Source organism: Empidonax traillii, unplaced genomic scaffold, assembly GCF_003031625.1.
Source record: "Empidonax traillii isolate 1590-97213 ecotype Southwest subspecies unplaced genomic scaffold, ASM303162v1 scaffold873:size564455, whole genome shotgun sequence".
NCBI classification, from domain to species: Eukaryota; Metazoa; Chordata; class Aves; order Passeriformes; family Tyrannidae; genus Empidonax; species Empidonax traillii.
This window is the reverse complement of record NW_020956066.1, coordinates 361,206-376,647: the sequence shown is the minus strand read 5'-3', so window position 1 is coordinate 376,647 and position 15,442 is coordinate 361,206. Positions and strand designations below refer to the sequence as shown.

At 40.3% G+C, this 15,442-nt stretch overlaps 1 protein-coding gene across 2 annotated transcripts; it reads right to left on the bottom strand.

The window, feature by feature from the left end:
* Positions 1 to 49: 49 nt before the first annotated feature.
* On the bottom strand, positions 50 to 15,160 carry INHBA (inhibin subunit beta A). Of its 2 annotated transcripts, none has more exons than XM_027902426.1 (3): positions 15,079 to 15,160; positions 11,918 to 12,445; positions 50 to 1,050 (listed from the first exon to the last, which is right to left on the bottom strand). In XM_027902426.1, exons 2-3 carry the CDS (start codon positions 12,303 to 12,305, stop codon positions 164 to 166), a joined length of 1,275 nt encoding a protein of 424 aa, XP_027758227.1. In that variant the 5' UTR covers positions 12,306 to 12,445; positions 15,079 to 15,160; the 3' UTR covers positions 50 to 163. The 2 variants fall into 2 exon arrangements, with proteins under 2 accessions (XP_027758227.1, XP_027758228.1); XM_027902427.1 differs by lacking the exon at positions 15,079 to 15,160 and adding an exon at positions 13,276 to 13,281 and having other exon boundaries at positions 11,918 to 12,125.
* Positions 15,161 to 15,442: the final 282 nt, after the last annotated feature.

Below are 15,442 nucleotides of genomic sequence, written 5' to 3'. Positions count from 1 at the left end.
TTTTTTTTCTTTTCTCTCTCTCTTTTCTCTCTCTCTTTTGCTTTTGCTTATATTTCTGATGATTGTTTCACTCAAAAAAGGTTATACCATGTCTGGTCTTTCCTCTTCTTGGGCTTTTGATACATTTTCTTCCCGACGAGAAGGGTCTGGCGCACACACGGGTCTACGAACAGCCACACTCCTCCACAATCATGTTCTGTATGTCTTTCTTAATGATGTTCTGGCCATCGTCATAGTAGAGCATGGACATGGGCCGCAGCTTGGTGGGCACACAACATGACTTGAGGTTGGCAAAGGGGCTATGGCCCCGCATGCGGTAGTGGTTGATGACAGTGGAGTGGAAAGATAATGATGAGCCAGATGTGCCTGCTATATGGCTGGGGCACTCTCCTTCGCAGTAGTTGGCGTGGTAACCTGTAGGAGCAATGATCCAGTCACTCCACCCTATGTCCTTGAAGCTGACAAAGAACTGCTTCTTGCAGCAGATGTTGACTTTGCCATCGCACTCCAGGCCTCGTCTCCGCCGCCTGTGCTGCCGGTCCTCTGAGTGCCGAGCAAGCATCATCAGGAAGGGCCGATGTGATTGCTCTTTCTCCTCTTCCCCTGTGAATTCTCCAGGTTCCTTTTCTTTCCCTTCTCCATCATCTTCCTTTTTCTTCTTCTTGCCCAGTAACACCAGGCTGGCTCCAGTCTCTTGGCACAGGTCACAGGCAATCCGCACATCCAAAGAACTCTTGCCTTGGTCCAGGAGTCTCTGGACACTGCTGGAGACAGGAAAGATGTGCCAAGTGCTCTTACGGGTGTCCACTGCCTTTTCCGAAATCAAAGTCTCACTCCTTTCACCTTTCAGCCTCCCATCCTCCGTATCTTCTGTTCCTTCAGAGTTGCCTTTTGGCTGCCACTGCTGTTGAAACAGGCGGATGGTGACTTTTGTCCTGCTCCGATTGGCTTTCGAGACCTTCAGGAAGAGCCACACTTCAGCATGTTCCACCACTGATAATTCACTGCCTTCCTTCGAAATCTCAAAGTGCAACATTTTCTTGGCTGTGCCTGATTTGGTAAATGGAAATAGACAGGAAGAACTTGTTAGTATGTCTGCTTACACTCTGTTAAAGAGGCTTCTGTTACTTCTGCCACAGGCATGACGTTCCCTAGGTTTTCTACTTTCTAAATTTTTATGGTTCTTCTGGTCTTAACCTTCCTTGACCTCACCCCCTCCTCAGTTTGTATTTTGTGAAAATTCTCTGTTTAGAAAAGTATAATATTTTAACCAGAGCATTTTGTTATAGCAACAATATAGTCACTATTGTAAAGCATCTTATGACAAATAAGCATCAGTGACTGCTAAGAGTTCATTTGCCTAAGCTGTCTTTGTGATCACTGTTAACTGAAAGGCAAAAATGCTTTATGATGGCAGTCCATATGTATCATATGCATAAAAATCTGCACGTAATAGCTGGTTAGGGAATGAGGTCCAGTCCTGCCAATTCTTTAGCAATACTTTGGAAATTATGTGGGAAAGAGGTTTGCCCTTTCTCCCTCCATAAAAAGCCATTCTTCGTATGCATCTTAAAATTAGTTGTAAATGTCAATTGCTTCAAAAACAAACGGACACTAAAATATGAGCCTCAGCTTTAAGAGTTTTGCAGAGTTATATTGTAAAGAATTGCAGAATTGCAGCAGGCAGATTCTTCATCCTGTGAGATGTTAGCTGTAGATCCTGTTCTTAATTTAACATACTGTACTTGCAGTGATTATAGTAACGGTGAAGACATTGAGAAATGAGCTAAAGAACTGTATAATTATGGGGATGGTTCTCTGGCATAATTGTATCAACTTGCTGAGATGTCATGATGATGATTGTGATGGTGAGGAGGTGTTTCTCTGATACAGAGCTCATATCCCTGGCAGAAGTTGGAATGAATAATGAGGGCTGTTTAATGATTTGATCACTAGAGCATGAAAAAGTTAAGAGAGAATGAATTAGCTGGGGGATGGTCGTGATATTATTTTCTTAAGAGAGGTACTTTTCTATTTTCTTGACAAAGAAAAAGCCCTGATGGCATCTTTTGTTCTTTCTTAGCATGGAGGTCAGGATGGATTGGGGTCACAGATTTTCAATGCAGATATCTCTGATCTTAGTGAGACAGGAACAGTATTCATAATTATCAGTTTGTCATTGATATTATTCTTGGGCTACCCACAGTTGTTAACCCAATTTTCTGTGCAGTAGTTTTACTTGCCAGTGAACTGGAACTTTGCACCCTAAAAACAGCAAGTGATGAGCAAAACAGAGGTAGTCGGACACATACAGGAAAAAATTACCCTCACAGTATCAAGGCTCTTCTCCTTGCTTCCCACTGCCACTGAACTTCACTAGTAGGGGCTTCCTGACTATCACCCTGCTCACCCATTCTCAGGGGAGACAGAAGTGGAGCAAAATCACGACAGACATCTATCTACCCTGTGTATGCTTGCTAATTCAAGAGTTGCTGATTTCTGGAGTTTGTAGGCAGGCTGTGTTGACCTTTGAGCTACCTGTTGCTTTTCTTCTCTGGTGAGGTACTGGCACTGACACATTCAGCTTTCCCTTGTGGCATTCCCAGGTCAAAGAGACAGATGTTTCTGAATTACAGTGTCCAAAGGGCACAGTGTTTTGTTTTTGTTTTCCCTCTAAGTGAGAGTGTGAAATTGTAGACTTTAACTGTCACTGAGATAGGGAAACACATGGTTTGTGTTAACTGCTTCTCACAGACAGCTGATGCCAGTCTCCAAAGTGAGTTACATTAATTTCTCAGGGAGCTACATGAACCAGTGGGACTGTGACTTAGAAAAGGAAGTAGCTTATGGAAAAGAAAGAGCAAGCTGACTGGTACTGTGAGACATGATGGATTTACTGGTTTTCTGTTACTTTTTTAATTAAGATTCATTCAATAATGACTGGAAGTTTGCTAATCAGTTCTTACCAGCTAATATAATTTTTCTTTTCCATTCTGGAAATCAAAATATGGCAAAGTTGCCAGCTGTGTTGGAGCAGAGTCAGGTAATAGACAATAATCCCACTCCTGACTTAGTTTCAGAGCATGAGGAGGTGTACAATGACATTCCTCCAGTCCAGATAAAGTCTGGTCCAAAAGGCTGGTTGCCTTGTACACATGGATGTTATAAAGAGTGTTCTTTATGACAATGGGTACTTCTAAGGCCTGTGAGGACCAGCCAGCCTGTGGCTTCATTTCCCCTGACTCTCTCTTCTATAGCAAGCTTCGAAATTTAGTTTATCCCTTTCCTAAGCGCAGTCCTGATAAACCCTTTCTGAGGGGAATCTGGGCCTTAACGGAACCTGAAGGCAGTCGATGTGCCAGGAGTCGTTTGCTGCCCACCAAGACTCTCCATCCAACCTGTTCTGCTTTCTGCCTACTAAACTACTAAAGGTAGTTTACACAAAGCCACAGAAGGTGTTCTGGCACCCAGCTTCTCTCTTTCCTCAGAACTCCCAGACCGGTGTGTGGAATAAGGACATATTGTTGGGAATTGCAAAACTTTTCCTGTATTCCTGAGAAACCAAACTGGGCAGAGACAGCAGTTCTGACACTAGCAGGGGTCCTGTGCATAAGCAGATGGTCTGTGCTAGATATGGACACAAAAAACATACGCTCTGGAGAAAGCAGGCAGGGTGTGCAGTCTTGCTCAACAAAGTAAGAAGCTATATGATCCATCTAATCTGAAAAGCCAGGCAGCCCTGTGTCACAGAACAACCTAATGCTGTTAAGTGCTAATGCATGGTATTTTACATTTTGCTATTTCCCTGCTAGTGCTAGGGGAAAATAGTTACAAACTGACATATCTGCAGCAGCAAATACTCATATGACTTTAGGCACTGGCCAGAAGCATAGTGATGCAAACGCTCTTTTTGAGAAATATTCCTTGAAAGAAACAGGATCTCAAAAACTCTTTTAATTAGTTTTTCAAATGTTCATCTATGCATTAAAGTTGACTTCTTCCTTAATACAAAAAATATTTGAACAGTTCAGTGAAAATACATGGGTACTGCTTTTTCTTTACTTGAGGGTAGTGAGATTGAGCAACGTACCCTAAAACATGTCTTTACACAGGGAAAACAGCCACCCTATAGGTTGTTAGCTACAATATCAGCTTCTCTGGATGTGGTTACCGACATTTTCACAAAAAATGGTGAATAAAGATTCTAAAGAAAAAATATACAGGGAGCTTATCAAATATACAGGGAGCTTATCTGAGCCTAATATTTGTGAATGAAAGAAAATCCTGAGCCTTCAAACCTGCATAGCTAATAAAAGATTTTATAGTGGTTAAAAAACACTTTCCCTTTCACGAGTCTTTTTAGAAGGCGAGTGGGAATGGTGCAAAGTTGGGGATAAAAAGCACGCTTTCACATTAGGAAAAAACAAAGCTTTTCTGAATTCTCTTCACATTCACAACTAGTTTGTTACGATCACACAGCACAAATGGTATGAATCCTGCAGTCTTTAAGAGGTCACTATGCTCAGACAAGTTAATTTTGAAATCAGAGTTTGGCCTGTGCTAAAACTGAATTGAGACCTCTGGATTTGGCTTATTATGGTTACACATTCTCTTTACAACAAGATCTTTATTTCAGAAAGGTTTGGCACTACAATAAAACAAATTCTTCAAGTGGTCTGAGAAAAAAAAAAAAATCACTGTATTTCATTTTCTCCAGATATCGCTTATGGATTTAGCAGTCTTTCCTTTTAGATCTCAGTTAACAGACAGGATCAAAGCTTTGGAAACATACTGTTCATCTAAGTGAAGGTAAAAGAGAGACTCCTGAAAGCTGCGGGTTGTATCACTTCTATAATTACATTTTGTTTATCCTCTTGTCCTGCCTTTATATCTGCCACAGCTGATTTGCAAGGGTCTTTTTCCATTTCTAATCATCCTGCTCCTCCTGCCTGACTACTGTGGAAAGACCCACAGCCCAACAGTGGTAATGCCTTCATCACTTCCATGTTCATATAAACAGCCATGTCAACAGCCTGGATTGTTATCATAGCAGAAAGCAGCTGAAAAAGGAGGCAAGGGATTACTTTGGGCCCCCTTTGATTTCCTCATCTCCCTTTCCCAAAACTTTGGAGAGGCCACCTCTCTGCTTTATTGCTAAACAAAGTCCCTTCCAGGATAAGAGCTGTGATGCCAAAGGAGCAGCCTAGCAGCACAAGTGACACCAGCAAATGCTGTGAGAAATGGTTAAAAATACAAGCCCTAAGCAGTAGTGCTTATATGGTAAAAAGGTTTAATGGAAGGAGTTACTGAATGGAAAGAAAGTGTAGCATCAGTATATACATAGCATGGGAGTTTGCTCATATCTGGTTTTCTCTTCACCACTGCTCGCACACCTTTTTAGAAGAGAAACCTGAACATGCAAGCAGACGGAAGCCTTGCACAGGTACCATCCTCTCCACCTCTGGAAGGGCTGTTCAGGGCTTATGCACAGGACCCTCCACTCAGTACCTGCTCCCAAGCAGCATTTGGTGACAGGCACGGCACAGGAACCCCATGGAGAGACTGGCAGAACCCATGAGGGCACAGGGGGACTGGAGGGGAAGCCCTGCATGGATCATGCTGGGCTCACAGGAGTAATCTGCAGCTCCAGTGTGCTCTTCCTCTGAGGTTGAGGATCCTTCCTTCAGTATGGCTGGCTTTAACTATGTAGTCAAAGTTCCTTTATTTGCAGTTTGCAGCAGGATTCAAGACCGAGCCCTGTTAGTTCAAGCTATATACTTATGTGTGTACTAGGTAGGGTCTAAACTATACAATTGAAAGGATCTTCTGTTGAGTAAAATGCTGAGATACTTCATGAAATTTTAACCATATGCTGTTAAATAATTAAGGTTGATTTTTTTTCATAATGAAAGTGATTATCCTTTCTGACATTATAATGTGACTTATTCTTAATTTCCTTTTATACATAGCATTTAAATTTTCCTTTAAAAATACTCACTTTGTAAAATGATGCTGTCACTTTAAATTTCCATGCTTCACCGGTGCTTAATTTTGAACCGTTTTTACATTAAGTGAACTGTTTTTCCATACAAAGCTAGCTTTTTTTCCTTTTTTAGTTGCTAACTTTACTACTGCCTATGTTTAGATTTGGGGGAATTTGTACTGCGTGCCAATCTGTAATTACATTCAAAAGCATCCTTCCCTTCACTTCTCATTTCCGTTCCCCAGGAGACAGAAAAAAAATAGGTTACTAGAAAGGTTTCTCTAAAGAGAGTGAAGAGAAGAGCACAGTTATTGAGAGATAATTGCTCAAAATGTTTACTAATGAGTGACCACTGGAGTTAGATGAATTGTTTGCAGTGTAGAATTTATTCAGCGAATTTAGCACTGTTATCGTCTGGCAATTATCCCGTAGGCAGATTGATTATTACAAACATCCTATTACCGTGATTAGACAGTGGACATTTCTGTAAATGCCTTTCAGCCTCTGGATCATTGGCAAACAATTTGTTCTAACTATTCACTATCTGGCTTAAGTGACCGGTCATCCAAGTTGCAAACTTTCATTCCTGCTCCCTAAGTGTTGCCTCTTACAATGGGAGGAGAAATTACAACACAATTAACAAATACCTTATCTTTATGCTCACCTATCATTTGTTGGCAGGAAAGGGAGATTTTGTTGTAAGGGAAAAATAAATCAAAAAAGGAGAATGGGAAAAAGAACTATTCCCCAAGCATTCTTGGGGAGAGTGAAGAGGGGGTGGGGTGGGGGGAGGAAGCAGCAGAAACTTTATTTAAATACCTTTTCTTGAAAAGTTAACCCAAAGAGGCACTGACAAGGTCATTCAGAATGTGGAATAATTCAGTTCTGGTGAACCTTGACTCTCTCCCGCTATTTTGTTAGGAGAGAAACACTTTACATCCACAGCTTTGAGTTCTTTCCAAATTGAAAGCCCTTCCCCCACATGGCTTTAAATATTTAGAAACAAAAAAGGTGTTTGTTTGGTTGAAGGTTTTTTTCTTTTTACTTGATTTTTGCATTTATGCCTGAAATAGCTCAAGCGAAGTTTAGGGTCATTTGCACCAATAACATATTCCAAGGTAAAAACAATACCAAGTCTTTGTCTTTTATAAAAGAGAGAGCAATTTTTTTTGTACATATTTGTAATAATTTGCTGTAAAATCTAAAATTCGGTGGATCAGAAGATGCCGGTCTTTTTTCATTGAAATATTCAATTTCTGTGCACTAAGGCCCAAATCCCAAGCCCACTGAAATGAATAACAGAACTTCCAGTTGCTTTCCAGTAGACTAAGCTTCAGTGCTAAATCAGCGTTCCAAAGCTCTGCTGCATTAAATGAGATTGCCTTTTCATAGCCTTTCACTGCCTTTTCACAGACCTATCTAGATATAAGAGCTCCTCAGCATGAATCATTTACACGGGTGCAGTGGAGACATATCCTGCACACAGGAAAACACATGGATGCACATACTTATCTGCAGGAATGGTGTGTGCACAGATACATAGGGATATAAGCATGTCTGCCTCAGCACACCTGGACATAAGGACATACGTTTGCCTGTACACCAACCTCCCTGAATTCTCACATTTTAATATAATAAAACAGATTAGTACAGAGTGGTTTTCCTCTTCTGGAAGTAACTTGCTTTCATTTCCTAAACTTGAAATCTTTGATATGGTATATCAAAGGAAAAAAAAGAAAATAATCAAGGGAAAATAAGCTTGTTTTCTAAAAGCCAAGGAGACTGCATTAAAAAAAGGTGTGAGCAAATCATCTCAGATGATGATTCATGGTCACATTTCTCAGTATCTTGTAAAAAATAATATTGATAATTTCTGATCTCTCTAGATTTCCAGAACTTCTAGCATCCATTGGTTTATCTTTTTCCCCTCTGTTTCCTTCCTGCATTATTTTCCATTTTTCGCAGTTTTCCACTCCAGTGAATCTACGGCTTTTAAATAAACTAGGAGAGAGGAACAAGCTACACTCGGAGAATCTACAGATAAGCATAAAGATCTCCGAGAGTCAGGATCCAATTAGGTAAAATAAGAGTTTGCAGGAAGGTTGCCTTGCGTAAAGCAAAAAGCCTTTGGAGTGTGCCCTCTCGTGGCCGTTCTTTACTCAGCACGAATACCTGTACTATTAAATACAGTACTTTTCAAAAGAAAAATTGATTACATTATTCATAGAGACATAAACGATACGTCCTTTTTTTTTTTTTTTCTTCCCAGACTGCCCTCTTGGCTTCAGTTAGGGGTAGGTATCTTCCTAGGAAAGGGCATGAGTATATACACACGTGCATCCATCTGCACATGAAAGTAGGCATCACATGATAAAGTCAGTTCACCTTGGATTCAGTATGAAGTGGTACAAAACCACAGAAGTGGTCTAAATAGCTGTCAAATATCTCCTTTCATTTTTTTAAATTTTTTTTCCTGGCAGTTCTCCTAACAATAAACCTTTGGATTTTAATATTTCCATCCAGTAATTCCTATCACCTTCTTGGGGGCTGATGTTAGCAACCCATTTCATTGGTAGTTTAGTTGCCAGGATCAAATTCACTTGGCAAAATCCCAGATATGCTTAATAAGCTATCTGCTTAAAATAATAAATGAGCAAGTAGGCAATCATTATTTATGAGTATTGAGTATCTCTGTTGCTGAACCTGTTGGATTTGCTTGTCACAAAATCATGTGACTGACCCCTCTCCTCAAACACTCTTTAAAGACCTTGAAGAACCCAGAGAACTCTGGCGTGGCTACCCTCGTAGCAGAACTAATCGAGGTTAGTAATCTTAGTTTGATATGCAAGTAGAAAATAATTTTCATGTTCTACTTGTAAGAGTGCCAAAGGACAGTAGGGTGCACTTGTAAACTTTTGCCCAATACTCACGGTCATTAGTTTTGCAGAGATCTGTCTGGATTTGTTAGCTGTGAAAACTACCTGCCAACCGTTTTGCTGATTTCCTGGACATAACTACACCTGTGCTTCAGACAGGTTCACTGCATTTATTTCCCCTCTAATTGTCTGAAGCCTGTGCTCATTTGAACTTTGCTATTTTAGAAAATAGTCTCAAGCCAGAGCCACATGCACAGGGCACTGTTTGTTCATTCACTCCATTTCTTTGTATGTTTGAGGATATGGCTGATGAAAGATGTAAATACTACTTTCTTATGAAGGCAAGTAGTAAATGTGGCTTCTGAAAGGTATGGGGAATGGCTGGTTTATGTCAAGCCATACCCAAGGGAATAAGAAGCCTAAAGTCTTATTTTTCTTTTCATAGACCTTTATTTGATACAATGTGAGATGTTTCCATTCATTTTCATTGATTTCTTATTGCCCTCTATTGAGACAGAGTGAGTTTCACATTAAAAGCAGAAAGAACATTAACCCGACTGTGAGAGGAACATGTTTATTCTCCTGCTTGGTGTTTAAACTTCTTCATCCTATTCCCAGTTTTCACAGAATGAAAAGTGGGGACTGTCCATGTGGCTATATTCTATTTCTGTCTTTTTAACTCATACTTCCCTTGCCTTTGCTTCTGCTTCACTTTCCTTAACAGGAAAAAAAAATACTGCTTTAATATTTGACCGGCAAAACTGCCTTTGCATGATGAGAAGAAATCTCAGGTGGAGTTTATTTAAGTTGTTGCAGTATTAGTACCTGTAAAATGTGGTAGATCCTCTGATGTTAGAAAGACACCAGATATGAATGGCTATAGATGAAGAATATGTTTCAGCAGTCTGAAGTTACTCCAGAGAGTGAAGTTATCATTCCTGTTATTATTAAACCCCAAGAGCTCGGTTTCTAGGTTGCTAATTGCTCCTCCCTTGTCCCAGGTCAAAGCCTAGCAGGTATGGGAAAAAAAGGGACAGACCAGCCCTCCTGCCTTGGCTTGCAGGATGGGCGGAGGTGCAAAGGAGGACAGCAGAGGGAATTAAAGGCATAAGAACACAGTGGATGCCCCTATCCTTCAGCTGTGCAATTCCATAGCATAACTGCTCCTAAATTAATTTGGCTAGCAGCAGTAGGACAATGCTATGTAAATCAAACTGAGTGACGTGTCAGTATTGGGTAGTTGGTGGTAGGGGGGGGTCAGTGGCAGGATGATTGGCCAGTGTGTGGGCAATGGCATGATTTTTGCTGCTCACGTGACCCCGAGAGCCAATGGCTTCGGGAGCCGCAGTTGGAGGGTGTCTTACAGAGTAGGCATATATCAAATTCCAAATTCCTTTGTGTCAGAGCTCAGGAGAGACAATAATGTGTTTACAAATGATTGGGACTCACACAGTGAGGAGAAACCACTGTTCATGCCATATGTGTTCCACTGTGCTCAGAGTGAGCTGCTGAAAACCAGGTGGGGAATCCGACTCATAGATAGCCTAGAGATTTCCTTGCTTTTACAAATTCATTCCTAAACTAATGTTAAGCTGCCCCTGCTTCTAATGACTTCTGGCATTGACACCTTCTGCCTGCTTTCTGAAGTGGAGGGGATGGAAAAATTGAAAAGCCTGAGCTCTCATACTGAAAGAACTGGTAATGTGTATATTGACAAGGACTCCGAAGGCAAGGATTCCTTGTACAGTTGAAAATCAGACAGCCAGAAGGAATGTCTGTTCTTAAAAACATGCACACTTCTTGTGCATGGCTTCCCTGCAATCAGAACATCTGAGTCAACAGGTTTTCAGGACTGGAAACTCTGAGTGTTGTCTTAATTGTTTATACTGCTGCAGCAAACTTTTAAACAAAAATGTTTGGAGTTCCTTTGCATACTTTGCCTACCATATGCTGTACCAAACAAAACAATGACATTCTTTTAAAACCGTCTTGGCAACAGGAAAAATGCTTTGGCTAGACAGCATCATAAAAAGTTGCTGTTAGTTAGATGATAGAGTTATTGCAAGATACTGCTATTGATGCATGCATGAACATACTCACTTATAATAACATATATATATATATATGCAGATGTAGATGCGTATACATTGAGTTAAAATGGGTAAAGTACAACTTTAGAGCTGTTTCCTTTAGGCACTTGATGTGAGTCTTAAGCCATTACTTAGTTAATATATATATTCTCAGTTCTTACTGCATAAGTGTTAGGGGGAAAAGAACTGTGAAAGACTTCAAAATGCACCGTACCAAGGTTGCAGTTTTTTGGCTGGAGTGTTTTAGGAACAGAATCTTTTTTCCAGTATGCAGAAGTCTGCATTACAAATTGGATCAGCCACAGCAACTTGTCCGGTTCTATTGAAGTCATCTGACAGTCTCTGCAACTCTTTATTGCCGAAGATGCTGTGTTAAATTAAAAAAGAAACAAAAAAAAAAAAAAAAAAAAAAAAAAAAAAAAAAAAAAAAAAAAAAAAAAAAAAAAAAAAAAAAAAAAAAAAAAAAAAAAAAAAAAAAAGGAAAAAAAAACCCACAAAAAAGCCCTCTCACTTTTAAAAGTTAAAGCTGCTTCATCTGATTTTATAACTTCCACTCTAATTTTTACATGAAAGGTTGTTTCTTAAGTAGTTTGCAGCTCACTTTCTGTCTTGATAAACTCCCCAAAAGGCTTCAGACTTTTTTCCTTCACCATCAGCTCTGCAATCCAGTACTTTACTGCAAGTACTCTGGCTTCACAGACACAGTTTGGAGGACCCTGCTGCAGCCTGACTTCCCTATGTGGCTGACTGTGCTTAGCAAGTGTAATCTGTAGCCAAGACTAAGTCAGAAAAACCAAATTCCTTCGGAGTCCTATACCACCCCCCCACACACCCCGTTCCTCCTTCTCCCTTCCCCCAAGTTTCATCCTACAACCTTTCAGAAAACATTATTGCTGAGGAGAAGAAAATAAGTTAATTGCAGTGTTGGCACAAAGGATATTTTACAGTTTTGTTTTTCAAGCACTCACCTGATTCTGCAAAAGTGATGATTTCTGATGTTTGCTCCACAACTTCATTCATTTCAGCCCTTCTTCCAACATCATCCTCTATTTCCACATAACCATCCTCTCCCACCTTTCCCACATGGAGTTTTTTGATGGCATTTAAAAGTGCTGCCTTGGGCACCGGCTGGGTGATATTAGGTCTGTCCCTCAAGTGCAACATGTTCAGTATGTGCTTCTTTACTGCTTCCACCATCTCAGGCTGTGAGCTGGGCACATCCTTTGAGAGCGTGGCAAGGGCACATGATGGACAGTCAGTGACTGAACTGTGCCCCTCGGATCCTGGGGTTGGGGAACTCCTCACTATAATCCAGCAAAGCACCAACAGAAATCCTCTCTTCCAAAGCAAAGGCATCCTGGCAGCAGAAGTTGTTGTGATTCCCTTTTTAAAAGGCCCTGCTTTTCCTCCCCCTTCACGAACAGTTTTTTTGGGGGGGCTGGTTTAGTTTGTTTGTTTGTTTGTTTGTTTGTTTTTCCTTCTCTTCAGCAAATTCTCTGGAACAAGAACCAAAAGTTTTCTGTGAAGTTTTGTTTGCAGGTTCCCTCTCTGAATGCAATAAGTGCTGTAGATGTTTGTGGCTGTCAGGGAGAAGAGTTCTGACTCTGTCTCAGAGTAGGAGAGAGACACAGAGAGAGGGAGAGAGAGAGAGAGGACGGATTGGCCTAAAGTGAGTGAGTGAATGAGAGAGGGAGGGAGTTTTGTCTGTGAGTAAAGGCTATGATTAGGAAGGGGGAGGAACAGGCAGGCTGGCTTCCTTATGCTCATTGCTCCCCTAACACACACCTCTCTTCAAATATCACTACTCGTGGTTCCTTCCCTCCTCCCTTTCTAAAATCTCTTCTCATTCCTGTAAATTTACTCTTTTTTTTCCTCTCTCCGTTTGACCCTCCCCCCCACCAGCTGTCATTCTCCCCCCCCCTTTTTTTTTTCTTTTCTTTCCACTTTCTTTTTGTTTTGTTTTGTTTGTTTTATTCCTTCAACATGTCACTGGCTTAACTAAACAGAGGAAATATGAATGAATGAAAAGAGTGAAACCTTTAACGAGCACCTTGCTCTTGGTCCTGCCTGGTATTGTTAGGGAGAGCAGGAGATGTTAAATAGCTTGTGAATGAGATGGGGATGAGGGGAGTGACTCCAAATACTTTGGACGGAACATAATTCTGCCCTGAGTAGAAGAAAAGATCTTTTCTGGAGGTTATCAACACTGGCAAGAGATCTGACGGGTGCAAAATCACACTGTTGTTTGGAGGGCTCTATAATACATGACATGCTCCCCAGCTGCAATATGCAGTCAGGCACTGAGAGCCTAAACATGAGTTAGTACAGCACATGTCTGTGACGTGAAGGGAGTGCCCTCCCACCAGAAATACCCCTGCTTTTATGCTAGTCTGTGCCTAGAAGTTCTCAGGTAGATATATTCAGGTTTGGGCTTAATCAAGCAATGCCTGAAAAATGTTTTGAAGGTAAAAAGTGTTAGATGTCATCTGGCCAAATCATACTTGGTTCTGACTCAAGCAAACCTCTCATCGATGCCAATAATAATTCTGTCTAAGTGAAGGCTGAGTAAGATCTTCTACATTTGGCCCATTGTTATTAGAAGGCATTTATTGCTTCATTCATTTAAATCACACAGAGCAATCGTAATATTAGAATAAGACAGCGGGAATTAAAAGAAATCTATAGGACTACTAGGAGTGGGAGTTTCAACCAGTGCTGGTAGCCCCTTGCCAGTTTATGCTCTACAGTGAAAAGGCATTCCCTATGTCACTGCCATGGCTTCCAGTTGCCTTCAGATTCTGTAGCCTCTCCATTCTCTTCCTTACTGAGCAAAGCTGAAGTTAGCAAACTCGCTTGCATTTGGATTTGATAATGGGAAATGGGAAAATTACATCTATAACTATAACTTTTGGGGGTTCTTCCCCTCCGGATGTTAACTTGTACAGATTTTCTTAGAATAGCTTTTTCTGTTTTAGTGTTTACCCTTTTCCTTCCTCTCATTCTCTTTTTAACACACCTCTGTCTTCTCAGGTGCGTGCTTACCTCCTACCCAGAAAATATTCCACTTTTAGTATATTACCATCAACCATTGTATTTCGCAGTGGAAAGGAGTAATTTATAAATATAAGCATTGAAAGGTCTCTAATTTCCATGAGATGACTACAGGCACATGGGCTAAGAGACAGGCAAGGAATTATAGTTAGAGTAAATGAAACACACAGAGGTAATTGAACAATCAACCAAAGTTTTACAAATGTTATATATTGCAAGTCCTTTTCAATTAAGCTCTTTTATAAGTCTTTTACTGTTGTAAGGCATCCACAGTACACCCTCATCTGTGTTTTACTGACCTCAGTTGCTATACTGTTATATACTGTTACACTTACAGGTCTGTCAGCATTATAAACCCTGCAGCCATTCTTATAAACACATCTTTGTAACACAAACCTCACTATAATGCACTGAAATTTCTTGGATCTTGTGAACAGCCCAAAGTCTGTTGTAATTAGACGAAGTCTGAAAGTCAGCTTGAAATAGAACTAAAAGTTTAATTGGACGAAAAAATAATTTCAGATGAAAATATGCATTCATGATTAGATGAACTAACAGATGACATAATTAAAGGAGTTATTTATAGTTCTAATATAGCACCTATCCCAACAGTGTCTGATGAAAAGTAAAAGATAGGCATAAATCAACATAAAATACAGACAAGTATGTTTGGGTTCTTGCTGTGGGGTATACGTTGCTTGCCATGTACTAGAGGTACACTTATCGCCTACAATCTCTATTACATATAGGGATAGCATATTTCACTTGCATGCCATGACGATGACAGATTTAACATTAAAGCATAACTTTCTAAAAAACCACTGTTTTCTAAAAGAGAGTCTGTCAATACCGCTGATTCAAGTTCACTTGTACTCACATGCATACACATACATGTACAAAAACACACAGCATTTGAATACATTCAGAGATGGTGGTTCAGGCTCTTTCTATAAAATTACCTGAGCTGCAAAGCTCTGTAGATGTGCTCATTCAATATAACCCCAGCAGTATGCAACAGCATGCACAGGAATTAAAAGTTTCAGTTTTAAAAGAGAAAAAAGCTGATTTAAAGTTTTACCTCTCTAGTCCTGACTCTCAGAAGGAGACTGCTGTATTGTGCACCAAGAACTGCTGAAGTTCCTCTTTGTGGTATTTATAATGCGAAGCTTTATACTGTACTTCTCATGTGTACACTCACATATAACGTCTGTCAAAAGTAAGTGGGCCGGATCACTGTGCTGGATTGGTTAATCCTGTTACATCAGCAATTGACTGTTTTTCCTGTATGAGACATACTTCTGGTAATTATCTAATGGAAACTCCTAATTGTCTAGCATGACAAAATTCGTGGATTCAACTTGTAGTGGTGATCTCCATTTAAAGAATAGAACTTAAAATCAGACTAAAAGCAAACATTATGAGTCAGGAAGACACACTCCAGC

What these genes read in the sequence shown, in the direction of transcription:
- INHBA (XM_027902426.1), bottom strand. Translation starts at nt 12,305, where the DNA reads ATGCCTTTGCTTTGGAAGAGAGGATTTCTGTTGGTGCTTTGCTGGATT. An exon ending in CATCACTTTTGCAGAATCAG is followed by an intron (nt 1,051 to 11,917) that starts GTGAGTGCTTGA and finishes TTACCAAATCAG; the next exon opens with GCACAGCCAAGAAAATGTTG.